Genomic DNA, 17,069 nt, shown 5'->3' on the forward strand with positions numbered 1-17,069 from the left:
TGCGTCCCACTAGATGCAACAATTATGAAAATGAGATTTATTGCATGACCTTTTGACTGGGATCTCTTTTCAGTGCCACCTTGCATTAGTCTATCTAGAATATCAGGATCCCCAGAACTACAACAGGTAATTCACTTGACTCAAGGGTATGTGTAACAGTATCAGTTTCTATCTTGGGCTACTTCTGTACTTTTCTAGCATGTAAGCCTGGATCCAGTTAACTTGCAGGCCCCAATTTCCAAATTTTATCCAGGCAGATAACACAGGGCAGAGAAACATTACAATGTTTACAAAACAGATTCAGTGCATATTATAGTGTTCACAAGGATTTGCAAAATATGGTACTTCTACAGTCTCATTACATGGTTTGTTGTAAAAACAAGTGGATCATAACCATACTGAAGCTGAATTGTGCACATGCCACTACTATAATTGGGAGAGAGATGGAAGAAAAAATACGAAGAAAGAGGGGTGCGTGGGTAGGTGAAGGTGGAACAACAGAGAATAGCAGGAAGAGCAGGGCAAGTTCAGTTAGACAAAAATGTAAAAATGAGTCCCATGTTGCAAGCTGGGTTTAAAAGCTAATTAGGTCTAGAATAGGTGAAGAGCCATATGTTTAAAAGTCATTGCTATTTATTATGCTTGCTTCTACATTAGAAACCATAACTGCACTAACAAGTATCAAGAAGGGCTAATCTTATCCAAGAGGCATAATCAGTCCTGGCATCTTTCATATTATATTATTTCTTATTATTATTATTCATAATTATATTTGGACTGAGATGTCAAGAAGATGAAGAGTGGGATCTGGAATATGCTGGACAAAGTTTGAGCCGGGCATATATATGTCAGAATGCGTGGTCATGACTTTTAGGGCTCATCTGCACCAAGCAGATATTCCACTATGGAAGTGGTATGAAAGCAGTATATAAAATGCAGGAGCCACACTGCTGCTTTATAGTGGTATTGAAGTGCACTGACAACTGTTGGGGCCCATGACACATACTGCTTTCATACCACTTTCATAGTGATATATCCTGCTTGGTGTAGATGTGTCAATGGGCCCCAACAGTTGTCAGTGCACTTTATTACCACTATAAGGCGGTAGTGTAGATCCTGCAGTGCACTTCAATAAAGCAGTAGTGTGGATCCTGCCTTTTATATACTGCTTTCATATCGCTTTCCTAATGGAATATCCTGCTTGGTGTAGATGAGCTCCTAAATTCTCATGCCAGGCCTGGAAGTGGAGAGAACTCCAACCATTCCCCACATCTACACTTGCTTATTTCACTGCCAGTATCCACAAGCTTTATGGAAATGCTCAAGCAGATTATAGGTTGGATATAGCCAGAGCTCACGGTTGTGATTTGAAAGTCATAGTTTTCTACCAAATATCAATGGTGTATACAATCCTTACCTAAGCAGTATTTGTAGCCTCCGCTCAGTATTAGGCCTGCTCAGGGTAACATAGGTTGCATACAGACATAAAAATTGCAATCACGTTTTTACTCCTTCCCTCTATTTGCTCTCTTTAAAATAATACATGTAGCTTTTTTTTTCCTTTTTCTTTTTTCAGTGAATATAGATTTCCTCTCCAATTTGTTCCCTCCTCCCATCCTTCTGGTGAATTTTCTGCTTTTTTATGTTTTTTAAAATATTATTTGTCTGATTATACATTTAAACCAGGGCTGAATCTACATGGAAACACATTCAGAAGTTTTTTCAGATTTTATTTCGATTATCATGAAATGGGCTTTGGTCCGCCAGCAGCACACAAAGCAAGAAAATTGGAGTATACACCAACTAAAAAACCCTTTCACAAGTCACAGGGCACTTTAAATCACCCTACTTTGAGGTTGAGTAGCCAAAGTCCTGCTAGTTGAGGTGAATGTTACCAACTGCAGAAATGCTGTTCAGTGAATGAGAGAGACTTGTTCCCTGCTCTCCTCACGGTCCAGCTATTGGGCTGCACCTTCTCCTTCCCCTCTGTGTATCCTTTTGTTTTCAGTTTATCGCAGAAACACTACTACAAAATACTGCTGCTCGAGTCTCCTAGTGGCCACCCCTTCTCCTTCACCTCTGTGTCTTCTTTTTGTTTTCTATGCATGTTTACACAGAAAAAAGTTCTACAACTCCCACAATTCCCTAGCCAACCTATGCATATTTACACAGAAAAAGTCCTCAAGTCTTGTGTTCCACAGCCAACATGGTTAGCAAGGGAATTCTGGGAAATGTAGAACATTTTTCTGTCTAAACGTGTATAGGATTGCATCCTCAATTTATTGAACGCAAACACATTTCTGAAAAACAATCACTTTATACAGGGCATTGAAAACCCAATGAAAACACTTACAAATCTGAAAACAGAATACATGTAAAAATCATCTTAAAATTGCTAATCTATTATGTTGTCCATTCAAAATCCCAAGGCAAATACTAAATATCTTCAGATTTGTTTCATAATGTATGTTTTAATTGGTTTTAGATTGTAGATTTAAATGTAGGCACTTCTTAGTATTTAGATTTAAATGTAGGTACTTCTGAGAATTCATTTTTCCTAAGCCTTCCCATTAAGTACATTTATTCTTCTTTATTGATTTACCACCTCTGTGTACTTTTTTCTCCAAGGAATTTGAGTTTGATATATATGGGTTATTTACCCTGTTTTATTCTTACCCTATTCCTGAGAGAAAGTTATTTGCACAAAGCAATGAAATGAATTCAGTGGAGACTTCAGTGTGGGACACCCAGCCCAAGCCTAGCACTTCATACTTTACAATACTAGTTTTTCTTAAAAACGTTGGATTTCTGTAGCCTCTACCGCTCCTCCACCTCAGAATATTTTCATTGCAGTAGTCAAACAAAATACATGCACTTCAGTTCTATCCTCGTGTACTTGGAAATAAGAAAAATTGAGCTTATTTCCAAATCAAGTGTGCTGCTTCAGATTGCAGACTAATGCCTGCTGCTGAAATTAGGGAGGAATGGATTAGAATCAAGTTCTTGGGTTGGTAGTGGAAAACCACAACATCCCCTTTCATCACTACATTTAGAGTCCTGGTATAACATTATGAGAGCACTTGGAGAACGTGTACCCCAGTCTCAGCCCTGGTATAGATTTTTCCTTAAAGCGCTTTGCCAATGATCAAAACACTCATGAAAAAGACCATAATAAAAAAAATCCACATGAAGAATCTGTCCATCACTTTTGCTACCTTTTTCCACTCCACTCCTTTGGCGTGGTTGGCTTTGTGGCGTCTTACACAATTAGCAATATATTCAATATTCTTAATCAATATCCTGTAACAGTTACAGCAGCTAACAATATCCCTTGTATTTTCACCCTGGGCTCCAAAGCTATCACTTACATCTTCAGGCAGCTTCGTTTTGAGGTCACCATCATGTTTTCTGATCTTAGCAAGTGGTCTCCTTGCTCCTTCATATTTGTCTTGCTCTTTGGGACATGCAGTAATTTTTTTCAACGGTGTTTTTTGCTCTTTCACATGTTGCGCGCTGGTGCAGTTTTCTCCGACGTCATAAACAAAGAAGATCTTTGACATATAGTCCAAGATGACCACTCTTGCCCACTGTGGGACAGGTTTGGCTCCTGAGCCACAGTAGTGAATATTCATTATAATGATTGTCAACGCTGTGGATGCTGTGATCATGGTCATAGTAGCGATGTAATATTTACCTGTGATTTAAAACAAAACAGACTTTGCTCATTTATTTTAAAAGTCTATACCACCATTCGTTAATAACCCCAGAGCAGTGTACAACATAATGGCAAAAAATACAACCAACAATAACATGAAACCAATTAGCATAAAGCAATGGTAACAGAAGGAGGTAGATTTTACAAAAGACTTAATATACATGCAGTACAATCCTATGTATGCATGTTTATTTGGAAGTCCCACTGTTTTCAGTGGTGCTTCCTTCCAGATGAATGTACATAGGATTGCAGCCAATGTAAAGTTACTTGAGAGTAAGACCTATTGAATTTAATAAACGTGTAGGCCTACATTGCTAAACTATTTAAGTATTTTTTTATTTTTTTTATGTATTTGTTAAATAGATATAATTGTCTTTTTCTCCAAGGATCCCAAAGTAGCATACATGATTCTCCTCTTCATTTTATCCTTACAAATCCCTGTGAGGTTGGCTGAGAGTTACTGACTTGGCCCAAAGTCACCTAGTGACCTTCATGGCCGAATGGGGACTAGAACCCCCATCTCCCAAGCCCCAGTCCAACACTCTAACCACTATACCACACTAGCTCTATTTTAAGTACTGAGAAAATAATAGTATTTGCCTTGTGTCTGACACCTATCAGTATTTTCTAGGCAAGCTTCAGTGGGGAGAGTTTCACAGTCAGAGCACCACAGCAAAAAAAGCCATTTCACTGACTGCTGCCCACCTCACCTCTGATGGCAGGAATACTTAAGGAGAGCATGGGCTTGTTGATATGGGAGCAACATTCCTTTAGGTGCCTGACATTCCAGGCATGTAAATACTGATGATGCTCACAAACAGAACATAATGGAGATTGTCATTCTATTGGTATTTGTTTGTATGTTGTCTTTTTTGTTCCTCTGGTACACAAAAATCATCTGGCCTCCGGATAGGAATATTCTATTTGTAGCTGTCACTGACAGACCACAAACGTCTCTATTTCATTTTCTTTTAAAGTCATCAACCCTAGTGGCTATCTTGTAGCAGAAACTTGTGCTTACCCTTGTTTGACAAAACCCATAAACAAGCATGAATGAAATTGAAAAAAGAATCATCTATAGGGTAAAATTGATAATTTCATAGATTAATTTTCTTCAATCTGGTGCCATCAAGATGTTTTGGACTACAACTCCCAGCATTCCTAGCCATTGCCCATGTGTCCGGGGTTTAATGGAGTTGGAAGTCCAAAATATCAGAAGAGCACTAGGTTGGGGAAGCCTGACATATATAATGTTCCAAATTCATTCTCTATTGAGTCTAGATGGTAGGACCTGAAAGTGGGTTCAAATTTCAAGAAAGGGGAATTACAACTAAATATTAGGAAGAACTTCCTGATAGTATTAAGCATGTGCTATAATCATGAGTGAATTTCCCTATGAAATGTCCAGCCTTCCCCCACTTTTAAAATTATTGATTAATTGATGAACTTGATGAATTGTTATATATTTTTAAAATTAATAAACATATTTTGAAAAGCACAACTTCCTGATGGTACATGCTGTTTGACAATGGAACTTTTCTTCAGAAGGTGGTCAACTCTGCTTCATTAAATGTTTTTAAGCAGAGGTTGGATGCCTACCTATCAAGGATGCTGTGGAAGCAGATTCCCTGCATTGGCAGGGTGTTAGACTAATTGACACTTTGAGGTCACATCCAAGTCTATGATTGTAACTAGGCAGCAGTTACGAAGGCTATTTTCACCAAGCTGGCTTTGAGTTAAAGCAAAGGAACTGTGTTCAGTCATCACTTATTCCAGGGGGCTGGCTGGTTTCTTAGCATTATCCAGGGCCGGTGCCAGACTATTTTGGGCCCTAGGCAAGATGAGCTGCTACCCACCCCAAATTCCCAACTTCAATTCAGCTGTTCAAGAAGAGTTTCTGAAGTATTATATTTTCCTTTTATCATGTTTTTTCTTTAAAAAAGCTAATTTGTATAAAACTGTGACCCTTAAAGGTCAGTACTGCACCCCTCTGAGGTCTGTGCCCTAGGTGGCTGCCTAGTTGGCCTAATGGTAGCGCCGGCCCTGGCATTATCAAGCACCTTTCTAGCTCAATTACAGAATTGCTGTTTGTAAAACACAGTATAAACGTGCAAGTACCTACCGATCAAAGGTACATTTTCAGAAGGGGGCATGCTCTCTGCGACCATTAGTTGAAACACAGTTAGCGCAAGCAGAACGGTTACTCCTAGAGACACTTTTTCTCCAGAGTCTGCTGGGAGGTAGAATCCCAGTGGAGCCAGAAAAGATATCAATAGACAAGGAAGCAGCAGGTTAAATATATAAAAAGATGACTTCCTTTTCAAGATAAGGGTGAATGTAACGTCTGGATAAGGCTCTGAGCAGCAGCCATAGGTTATGACGTTCTTAACAGCTGGCATGCCATGAATCTCCCACTCCACATCTTCTATAAAGTCGGAGAGGTCGCCACTGTCTAAAGAATTGAATATATCTACCTGATTACCATTGTAGGTCCAAGAACCAAAGGTAAGGTTGCACTCCTGGTCATCGAAGGGAAAGTAAGATACATCCACAACACATGAGCTTTTTGTTATAGCTGGTGAATCCCAAGTAATCTTTCCATCATACCTCAATACAATGTTAGTGTTCACCGGCTCTGAAAAGTCATCATCAGCCCTAAAAAAACATGCACACACACACAAAGCAATGAACTGGTTGAGCATAATTGCTAAGGACATATTAATGGGTGGACAACTTGTGGCCCTCAAATATTCTAGTAGTTAATTTGGCCTACAACTCACATCAGCTTTAGCCAACATAGTTAATTGGAAGGATCATGGGAATTGTAGGCCAAAAACATTTAAGAGCCACAGTTCCCCATCCCTGCTTCTGACACATAAGCCTTAAGGCAGCTCTTGCTCCAATGGTGTGTATAAAGCAGAAATAAAACCTACTTTGAACCACAATGCTCATTCACATTACAAATGCCTCATCTCTATCTGCTTTCACCTTAACAAGGCACCAATATTAACATTTGAATGCTTTCACTAAGAGGTTTAAATTACCTTTGGGCTCTTCCTGTGGAAGAGAAAGCAGTGGCATTGATTTTTTAATGCCAATGAGCATTCCAGCCAATGTAGGTAAATGTTACATTTGCATACAAACACAATTGAATCAGCCTCATTTGTACTGTTAAATATCACAAAAGAAGTTGATTTAAACCAGAAGTTCCCAGTTCACACCCCACCTTTTTGAGCCTGTCTCCTATTGTTTGTGAGAATGTGTGAAAGACAGAACTGCCAGTTAAATGTGCTTATATTAGGTTTTTAAATTGATTGAGGGACATGCTTCCTGCTGGATTTACAACTGCATTTCAATCATTTTTACCAAGTCTCCTACATAAATACTATTGATTATTATGATTATTATAAACATAACCCCCATAGAAAAGGTAAAATAGAGAAGGAACGCCTCCTCTCATATCTACCTGCCCGGACCTTAAGATCATCTACAGGGGTCCTTCTCCGTGAGCCCCTGTCAAAGGAAGTGAGGCAGCTGGCTACTAGGAGGAGGGCTTTCTCTGCTGTTGCACCCCGGTTGTGGAATGAGCTCCCCAGAGAGGTCCGCCTGGCGCCTACACCGTACTCTTCATCGCCAACTGAAGACTGTGGCATTACACCCCACAAGTCAATCCCAAAGGTATGTCTGCGGTTTGTAAGTCTGTGGTTTTTAGAATGTTGGCCTGAGTGGGCGGAGTTAGAATGTCTTGGGAGGGGGGAGGAGTGATATATATAAGGGAATGACTGAGGGGACTGAGAGTTCTTGTTCTTTTCAGGAAAGCTTTTCAGGGAGACTTGTTAGGTACTCTTAGGGTCTGTAGTGCTCTCTGTATTTATGGTACTTAAGTTCTGGGAAATTTGAGAGTCAGTGTAGGGAGTGGTGTCTTTAGAGTGTGGTGTGCACGTAGTGGAAGTATATTAATCAATACTGATAATAAAGAAAGTTCGAGAGTGATTGTGTGAGAAAAAGGAAAGCGCGAATGTGAGAGTGACCTGATTGTATGAAAGGTTTCAAAAAGGTTTTTAAATGTTGTTATTTGAAACAAAGCTTATGAACTTTTAAAAATAAATTTTGTTTTGTTTTTAAACTACCACAAAAATCCCACGTGTCTGTTTGGCATTTATCATCTTAAGTTTACACATTTAACACCCACTCTGACAATCATTCACCTAAGCAGATATAACTCACAGTGCATTATTATATATATTAAAATCCATTCTCCATTTTAAACCCCTTTCTCCACTTAGTTTGGAGGAAGGTGGGTTTTATCCCTTGCCTCAGGCGTATCAAGTGGTGGTGCTTGGCTTGAGCAGGGAGTAGCCTCGGCCGGGTCTGGTGTTCAGAGCCTGTATCGCCCCATAAGAAGTGGTGGTAGTGGTAAGGTCTGGTGTTCAGAGCCTGTGTCGTGGCAAAAACCTTTTTATTCTCTCAGTATTTTAATAATTTAAACTTAAATTTAAATTTTACTGTTCTAACTCTGTATTTTAATCTTATATCAATTTTGCTGCGTGGTTTTATCCTGGTTGCGCTTTTTATACTGTATTTTGTATTTGTGCTTTTAACCTGTTGGTTGTTTTATTATGGTTTTAATTTTTGTGAACTGCCCAGAGAGCTTCGGCTATTGGGCAGTATAAAAATGTAATAAATAAATAAATAAATAAATAAATAAAATAAAATATACTTAACAGGTTTCAGTTAGTAACTATACATTTTGAATGGCTTCAAACTTTAAGAGTCAGTATTGTAACTAAGAGGCCATATTGTATAAATTGATATGTGATGGTTCCACATGGACAGATTGAAACGTATTTGGTTGTTTGCTATTTGAAAATATGAGCTGTCTAGTAACACTGACTTTTAGGGGATAGCTCAATGACCCCAACACTGTTTTGAGTCCTGAACACCTCTGCCACTGCACATGATGAACTTCCCTTAAGCTGGCAACTAGTGGAGTCAGGCAACAATTAGTGTCAGGGGGAATGGGAGGAGGCCTTAGTTGTTCAGAGACTGGGAAAATATAGAGAGCTAAGTTCCCATTTCAGACAGAGGAACTGCTCTTCTTATATCAGTGCTTTCTTAAAGGAGGATAGGTGTCAGACACGCCAGTGACTGGTTATTCAGGTAATTGCCCAACCTGGTTCCTGCCAACTCCCAACAGCCATAGCCAGCATAACCAATGATCAGAAAGGATAGGAGTTGTAATCTAAAATCTTTTGAGGGCACCAGTTTATGGAAGGGCGGGTTATTCCTTCCCTGCTGGAGCTGCAAATGGAGGAAAGCAACTACTAGACTTTATATTTTCAAAAACGGGGAAACCTCCATCATCTTTGGCTCGCAATCCAGAATGCCTTGTGCCGTGCCTTGCACCTAGCTAGGCTCTGCTTAAATCCCCTGCATTTCATCTGAACATGCCCAACTCTCTCTCTAATGCATTCTTACCATTCTGTGTTGTTTTCCCCATGGATCAATACAACTATCTACAAAATTTGCATTCCTTGCATAAAAAGAGAGATCTTTATGGAGATTCTCTAATGGCTTAATGACTCCTTTTTAATTGTTTTGGGGGGAATTCCGTGGAATTTAAGTTTGTTTCTCATGTTCAAGTACTCCAGTATGCTGCTAACTCCCTGGGTTAGCTTTCTTTCTTTTTTGTTTATTTGTTTGTTTATTTTTGGCATGGCACTGCAATTGCACTAGTGGTCTTTTGCTATTGACCCCTTCTGCGGAGATTCTTAGGGAAAGCTGGCTCCAATTAGTACAATATTTCAACTGCCTTTGATGCTAGTGATGGTTGGGTCATTAATTCAGGAGAGGCAGAGAATTGTTGCCAAATTCTTCCTCCCTGTGTATAAGAAACTGGGCAAGATCAAAGAGCAGCTTTGCCCAGCTTGAAGGGCACCAAGCTGAGGAAGGCTGTGATAAGAGTGTTGTGCTGTTAGTGCTGTTTCCTGGCAATCATGGAGCTGCCTTCCATCAAAAACTTACCAAATCACAAATGTGAACATCCTTGGGATAGACGTTTCAAGGACAATAAACAGATATTAATAAACCTTTCTATAGCATCGTGAGACTTCTCTCCCTTTTTCTGTACATCTTTGATGCTCACCTGCCTTGCACCCATATTTGCAAGGACCCTTTTCCTGCCAGACTTACTTGTTGTAAAGAACAATGTCTGGTCTCCATACAAGATTGCTGGGGATCCTGATAGAATCCAGCCCATCGTATTTGTCTTTGTCCCATTTCAGATAGGCATCGTACCAAGTTTGCCGAATCCACAGGTAGGCTGTCAAAATTTGGTTTCTCTCATCCTGTAATATGAGAGTAGATCTAAACGAAGGAACATAGGAAGCCATCTTGCACTGACTCAAACTATTGGTCCAACCAACTCAGTATTGTTCATAATAGGGTTAGGCAATCTAGTCCCTATCAGATATTTGGACTACAAACTTCCATAATCCCAGGCCATAGATTATGCTATCTGATACTAATGGGAGTTGTAATCCAAACATCAGGAGGGAGCCAGGTTGCCTCTCCCAGATTTACACAGACTGGCAGTGGCTTTCTAAGGTTCCATAAAAAGGCCTTACTTAGCTCAGTGACAGCTTTACATAAGAAAAAAGCCATGCTGGAGCAGACCAAAGGTCCATCTATCCAGCATTCTGTTCACAGGAGACAACCTGCTGTTGACCAGGGATCCACAAGCAGTACACAAGTGCAACAGCACCCTCCCACCCATGTTCTCCAGAAACTGGTGTACACAGGCATAATGCCTCAGGTAATGAAGGTAGCATATAGCCATATGACCTTAGGCTTGTTTACATATGTAGTCTAAAGTAATTGAAACTAACAAACTATTGATTTAAACAGGATTTAAACTTGTCAAGTCTTCACTCACTCATGCACATGCACACACTCATACTCATACACACTGAGGGAGGGAGGGAGAGAGAGAAGGGGCTCCAACTTTCTTTGGATTGCAATTTAGATTGCTTAGGATGGAAATGCTGAAACCTGATATAATCATTATCATATGAAAAAGCAATATCAGCTGTTCTCTATAAGGAATAGAGAATAAGGAATTATTCCTCTCTATAAGGAATAATTGTATAAATTGTCAAGATATGAATTGTTGCACGTCTCTGTGATTCAGTGTTGGCAAACAAGATTTGGGGCTTTCCCACTTTTACTGTAATGATGATGGTGATATTCTTTTTATACTTACCATATCTTTTATTTGGGAAAGTGTGATTTGAAGAGTGACATTCAGAACTGTGTCTGTATCTTCCACTGGTCTGAGAGCATTTGAATAGTCTTCAAAAAGTTCATTAAAGAGCATTTGGGCATATTTTCCTTGTGCTGCATCAATCCCTGTATAAAACATATTATGTACTTCAAAAAAAACCACAACCCTGCTAATTATGTAGTTACTTGGATTACTATTACAAGAATCTGCTTTCTAGAGTAGTGGCATGTTAGTCCATTGAAGCAAACAACAACTAAGTTCTGTGGCTCTGAAAGACTAACACATTTATTCTGGCATTATCTTTCATGTACTAGAGTCCACTTTATTATACACATACACATGGGTGTAGAGAAAAAGATTGTAAATAATGTAATCAAATGGCAATGAAATGCAGAACATGAAATAAGCACAGTGGCTATTCGTAAGAGCAGTAATTAGGGATAACACAATCATCCTAGCATTGTTAAGTTAATGGATGATGATTTTATTTTTTATTTATTGCATTTTTATACCGCCCAATAGCCAAAGCTCTCTGGGTGGTTCACAAAAACTAAGACCATTCAAAGTATAAAACAAACAGTATAAAAACATGGTATACCTATAGTGGGAAGAAAAACATTGCTGTTATTCAGAACTAAATGAATAGAATCAAACCTGGTTATTATTTCTAATTCAGCTATTTCATGCTGTAGGCTCCCTTTAAAATTCCTCTACAGAAAAATGTAGGAGAATAGCAAGTTTCAGGAATTTGTAACCCTTTACCGGTCAGCACATTGTATGGGTTTTCTATGGCAGTGTTCAGTGATTACTAGATGGCCACATGAACTGGCTAAAATATTTGCAATAATATATTGTAGCCTATTAAAAAGCAAAACGTGGATGCATTGCTCAAGATATTAAGTAAGTCTGAGGGGATAATTTATTACACTTAACAGAACAGCATGTCTCCATTACAAATTTAAACCCTTTCTAAACCCTTTTCGCTCTTCTGGATCCTAGCAACTGCAATGCTATAAAGTAGGGGAGGAAAGATTTCTATTTCTTTTTTTACCAACTGCAGCCTGGTGCAAAAGTCATATACTTAGAATCAAATAATTCTGAGCTCAGGAAAAAAATTGAATACTAGAATTGAATGGAACACGCAGCAAATCCTTCAACACAAAAATCCATTTGGGGTTACCCTAAGCTTTCTTTCATTTAAGCAATATATATTTGTGCATGGGGAGGGGGGTCATTTTGTTGCTCCTAGAGTTAAAGAATTGGGAGTCAGAAACCCTTGCTGATCTACCAACCGGAGAGCTACCTTCTGCCACCCCTGCTATGAAAGGACAGGTGGATTTCTAAGACAGAAATCTCAGTATTTCCCAAAATGACAATTCCCATGGTTCTTTAAAATATGCCCAGGTTGTTAAACTGCAGGCATTAAACTGCAATAAAACTACACAGCCACACACTGTCACCCTCCCTCAGGCATCTTGCTAAGGAGAAAACCTCTTACCATGAAATATCCCTGCTGCAAAAACCAAGGAGAGACAGCAGATGCTGAAGGACAAGCTGGTCTTCATTGTAGAGAACTTTGCTCTTCTGGGTGTAAAGGGGGGTGCTGCTCTATGGGAGAAAACATTTATTCTCCTCACCCCATGAGCAGTAGAAAGAATTAAAGTGCTGTAGTTGACAGCGCTTTCCCTAGGTTTATCCAGACTGATGTGTCCTCAGGAGCACCAACTGCTGTCAGCCACTCTCTGTTCCCTTGATCTGTTAGGGCCCCAGCAGATCTGGTAACCTGAGAATTACCTGCAGAGTGACAAGGTGAAGGGATATCAGGATGAAACTATTCTGCTAGACTTCATTTCAGCCCTCGGTGCTCACATTTCTTCTCTCCGCCAATAGAACAGCAATTCTGCTCCCCCCCCCCTCCCCATGCTTTCCTTCTGGCCCCATCCATCGGTCAAAGGAAAAAGAGCCACCATTTGCTATTTAAACAGGAATAACAACAAAGGATATCTGTTTGACCCTAATCATATATCAGTCAGGGGCATAGCTAGGCACTTAAAATGTTTGAGGGGAGGTTGTAGGATGCAAATCTGCATGAAATTAAGAGCATAAGTTCATAAAAGCCTTGCTGGATCAGATCAGGGGTCCATCTAGTTCAACACTTTGTTCACACAGTGGCCAACTAGCTCCCCCCCCCCCGGCAAAAAACCCACAGGCAGGACATGACTGCATCAGCACCCTCCTGCCCATTTTCCTCAACAAGCGGTGTATATAGGCATACTGCCTCTGATACTGGAGGTAGCATAAAGCCATCAAGACTAACAGCTATTGATAGTCTTCTCCTCCATGAATTTATCCAATTCCTTTTTAAAAACCATCCAAATTGGTTCTGGATGGGGTGTAACAAAGACCTCAGCAACAATCTCTTCTGGAGAAAGTGTCGCAAAGAAAGACAATAAGGACACAGCCAGGAATAAGAGGCGCTTGTAGAACCCTGGGATTCCAGAGAAACCATGAAACATCTGATCTGATTCCTTGGAATCAGCCAGGCTGGAGGCAACTGATGCAAGCCCACACTGTAAGCTTTCTAAAACCTGGGGTGCCCTGAACACTCCACTAGCTTCAGGGCTTCTAGAGGCCAAGGACCTAAGTGTTGGTGCCTGAAGACAAGGTGGACTTGGCTTCCAGGAAGAGGCTTTTCTGGGGAAAGAGAGAGAGAGAACATCAGAAGTGCCATGCTGGATCAGACCAAGGGTCCATCTAGTCCAGCACTCTGTTCACACAGTGGCCAACCAACCATCGACTAGGGATGAACAAGCAGGACATGGTGCAACAGCACCCTCCCACCCATGTTCCCCAGCAAATGGTGCGTACAGGCTAACTGAAGATAGCACACAACCATCAGAGCTAGTAGCCATCGATAGCCTTTGCCTCCAGGAATTTATCCAACCCCCTTTTAAAGCCATCCAAATTGGTGGCAATACTACATCTTGTGGTAGTGAGTTCCATAATTTAACTATGCGCTGTGAAAGACCATCAGCAATAGTTCATAGGTAGCAATAAGGTTGAGCATTTTATAGCATGTTTTATAGCAAGTAAGACTGTAGCAATTAAAAATCTCGTTATCTCTCACACTAGGGAAGGAATTCTAAGATGGTGCCTGCTGCACTGTGTGTACATCAGCCTTGTATGTAACAAATCATCTGATAGACCTAGGCAACAATGAATTCCATAGTGGGCTGCCAGAGTTGGGTCAGATCTCCCCATTCCTCCTCTGCCAGCCACTTTGGTAAAAGGATTTTACATTTTTACTAGTATGCTAACCCTCAAAAACCATTTAACTCCCAAGTGTGGAACCTTGTGCCAGCCCCGAACACCCTTTTGCAGCTTGATCCAAACTTAGAAATAAGCTTCACTTGTTTGAGGAGCTTTACTTACAAGCAAGCACGCTTCCATTTGCACTAAAACCCCCAAGCTATCAGAGGTTTTTGTTTTCCGAGCTCAAGGCCCGCGGGGCGAATCAGCCTTGGGGATATGGCTGGGAGAATAGCTTAAGCAGCCCGCCAGAGGCGCTCCTTGCCTTGGGTATGAACGTGTGTCTGAGTGAAGCCTGCAGGTACCCGATGCACTTTTGGTTTTTTCTTCCAGGAGCAGAGGGCCCAGGAAGAGGGTAGGTAAACTCTTCTTAAAGCGGCGTTCCGGCCCAACCCAATTCACCGGCAAGCAGCTGGGAAATTTAACAACGGCCAAAGCCCCAAACATCTGCGGGAGATCCACTCGCGGATCTCCGGGCTTGTCGGGTGTCCTGCTTTTGCGGAGTTGGGAGGGTTGTTGCCCTGTTTAAACAGCCGGTGGGGATCGGGGCGAGCTGGAGGGGATCACAGCCCCCGTGTTTGTTTTCTTTCCATGGCGAATGCTTAGCGAGCGGGCGGGGGGAGAAGGTGTCCAGTTCCGATCGGAAAAGGCGCAGGGTGGGGGGAGCCTCTTCCGTTTCCCGGGACTCTCTGTAAACACCTTGTAATGATTTCTACTAGCCAGCCTTCCTCAACCTGGGGCGCTCCAGATGTGTTGGACTGCATCTCCCAGAATTCCCCAGGCTGGGGCATTCTGGGAAATGCAGTCCAACACATCTGGAGCGCCCCAGGTTGAGGAAGGCTGTAACTAGCCGAAGCGCGATCAGCAGCTCCAGAGAAGATGCTCCTATCAGCGCCTCCGCCTGTGAGCGCATGCTCAGGAAAAGCCTCGGGGTGGAGGGGGGGGCTCTCCAAATCTCACGCTACGGGGTGGGGAGTGTAGACGACCCTGTATGCGCCACAAATTACCCCTCTTCCCCTAGCGGCCGGAACTCCGTTAACGGGTTGCTTTTTTCCGCGCATGCCCAGGTTTTGAAGGCTAGATAAGAGTGGGAAAAACCGAATACTCCCGGGCACGCGCTGGGTGCAATTCCACCCTCTGCGTATGCCCCACCCCAGCAGCTCTTACCATTCGAAGTACCACGGCTTTCGCTTCGGTATCCACTCGGTGCAGCGGCTGCTCCCAGACTGGTTTCTGGGTCCTCCTGGGGAAGAGGAGCCTGTGAGAGGCCGCTGGGTCTCGCCGCTCAAGGGAAGGAGGCAGTGCCGGTGCCAGACTATTTTGCGCCCTAGGCAAGGCGAGCTACTTGCACGCACACACCCGCACCCAAAATTGCCAACTTCGATTTTTAAGAACAGATGTTTTGTAGAAAAAATAAAAAGCACAAAACTTGAAACTGCTAAATTTATTTTAAATTGCAAGAATAAGTAATAATCTTTATCTTTCGCAAATACAATATATATATATATATATATATATATATGGGCACACAAATCGTTTTGAATTAAAAGGCACTCGGTATAATGCATACCTCCGCCATTGGCAACACAACATTTTAAAACCTTCTACTTAACACACCTTTAAGTACTGCGCCCCTCTGAGGTTGCCTAGTTGGCCTAATGGTAGCACCGGCCCTGGAAGGAGGCAGCCTGACCCTGGCTTGTGGAGGTGGGGGAGTGTTTTGTTCCAAGAAGGCCTCCTGCGGCTACCGAGTCCCCGGTGAGCAGCAGCGTCTCCCAGAAGTGGTGGTTAATGTTCTAGTGCTTCTGCGGCTGCGGAGGTTGGCCCTGGAGGTGTGAAGAGGCTCGAGGTGTGCTGAGTTTAGAACGCGGCGGTTGGCAGAGAGCGGTAAGATCGGCACCAGGAGGGAAGCAGGGAAGGGTCAGCTCCTTGAAGTGTGCGGCTGCAGGCCTGAGTCCGGCTCTATGGCTGAGCAGGACTTGGCTGCTAGACAATGAGAGTACTGGGGGAATTTTTTTCAGTGGGCTGGAATAAAAAATAAGGGGCGTTCTGGACTCATCATTTTTCATTTTCAACCGACTTTCTGATTGGTCAGGCAAATCAAATTCAGATTCTCTAGGTATGTAGAACTATTGATGAGGGCTTGGTCCTAAATATACTTAATTGTTTAGAGAAATAGTGGTCACCCTTGATATGTATATTTGTCTGATCATCCTCAAGCGACTTTCTGCCATTTGCCTGTTGATGGTGCTATTATGTTGTGTGTGTTTTCTGGCCAGATTGAATTGAATAAACCTGACTATTATGTGGTCAGGTTGCAGTATTTTGTTATCAGCGAGCTTTCTGATTGGAAGGGTTTGTAGTTCTGTTGATGGGAGCCATGTTATGAGGGCCCATGACATAGTCGGAAAAGGTGTGGTGTTAATAATGTATTTCACAGCCACACTGGGTGAAATAACCATCACTCCTGCAGTTATTAATAGGTATATTTAGCTAATGTAACAATATTTCTACTTACTTAATTGCTGATGGTTTGGTTCAATTCTTCTGCCCATAGTTGTTATGCTTGTTTTAATTAAAAACAAGCAAGCAAAGTATTACAGAATTTTTTCTCCCTTATAAAACTAGGGTCATTCAATTTATTTATTTATTTATTTATTTATTTATTACATTTCTATACCGCCCAATAGCTGGAGCTCTCACCATTCAATGAAGCTGAATGGTGGGAGATTCAGGTTGATAAAAGAAAATCGTTCTTCACAC

The 17,069-nt window shown here is 41.5% G+C and overlaps 1 protein-coding gene across 1 annotated transcript; it reads right to left on the minus strand.

The window, feature by feature from the left end:
* Nucleotides 1–3,125: 3,125 nt before the first annotated feature.
* On the minus strand, nt 3,126–12,562 carry CHRNA9 (cholinergic receptor nicotinic alpha 9 subunit). The gene is made up of 5 exons (XM_063135581.1): nt 12,496–12,562; nt 10,977–11,122; nt 9,908–10,062; nt 5,838–6,370; nt 3,126–3,694 (listed from the first exon to the last, which is right to left on the minus strand). Exons 1-5 carry the CDS (start codon nt 12,560–12,562, stop codon nt 3,126–3,128), a joined length of 1,470 nt encoding a protein of 489 aa, XP_062991651.1.
* Between the last annotated feature and the right edge of the window lie 4,507 nt (nt 12,563–17,069).

The sequence above is a fragment of the Elgaria multicarinata genome, chromosome 10 (assembly GCF_023053635.1).
Source record: "Elgaria multicarinata webbii isolate HBS135686 ecotype San Diego chromosome 10, rElgMul1.1.pri, whole genome shotgun sequence".
Classification (NCBI taxonomy): Eukaryota; Metazoa; Chordata; class Lepidosauria; order Squamata; family Anguidae; genus Elgaria; species Elgaria multicarinata.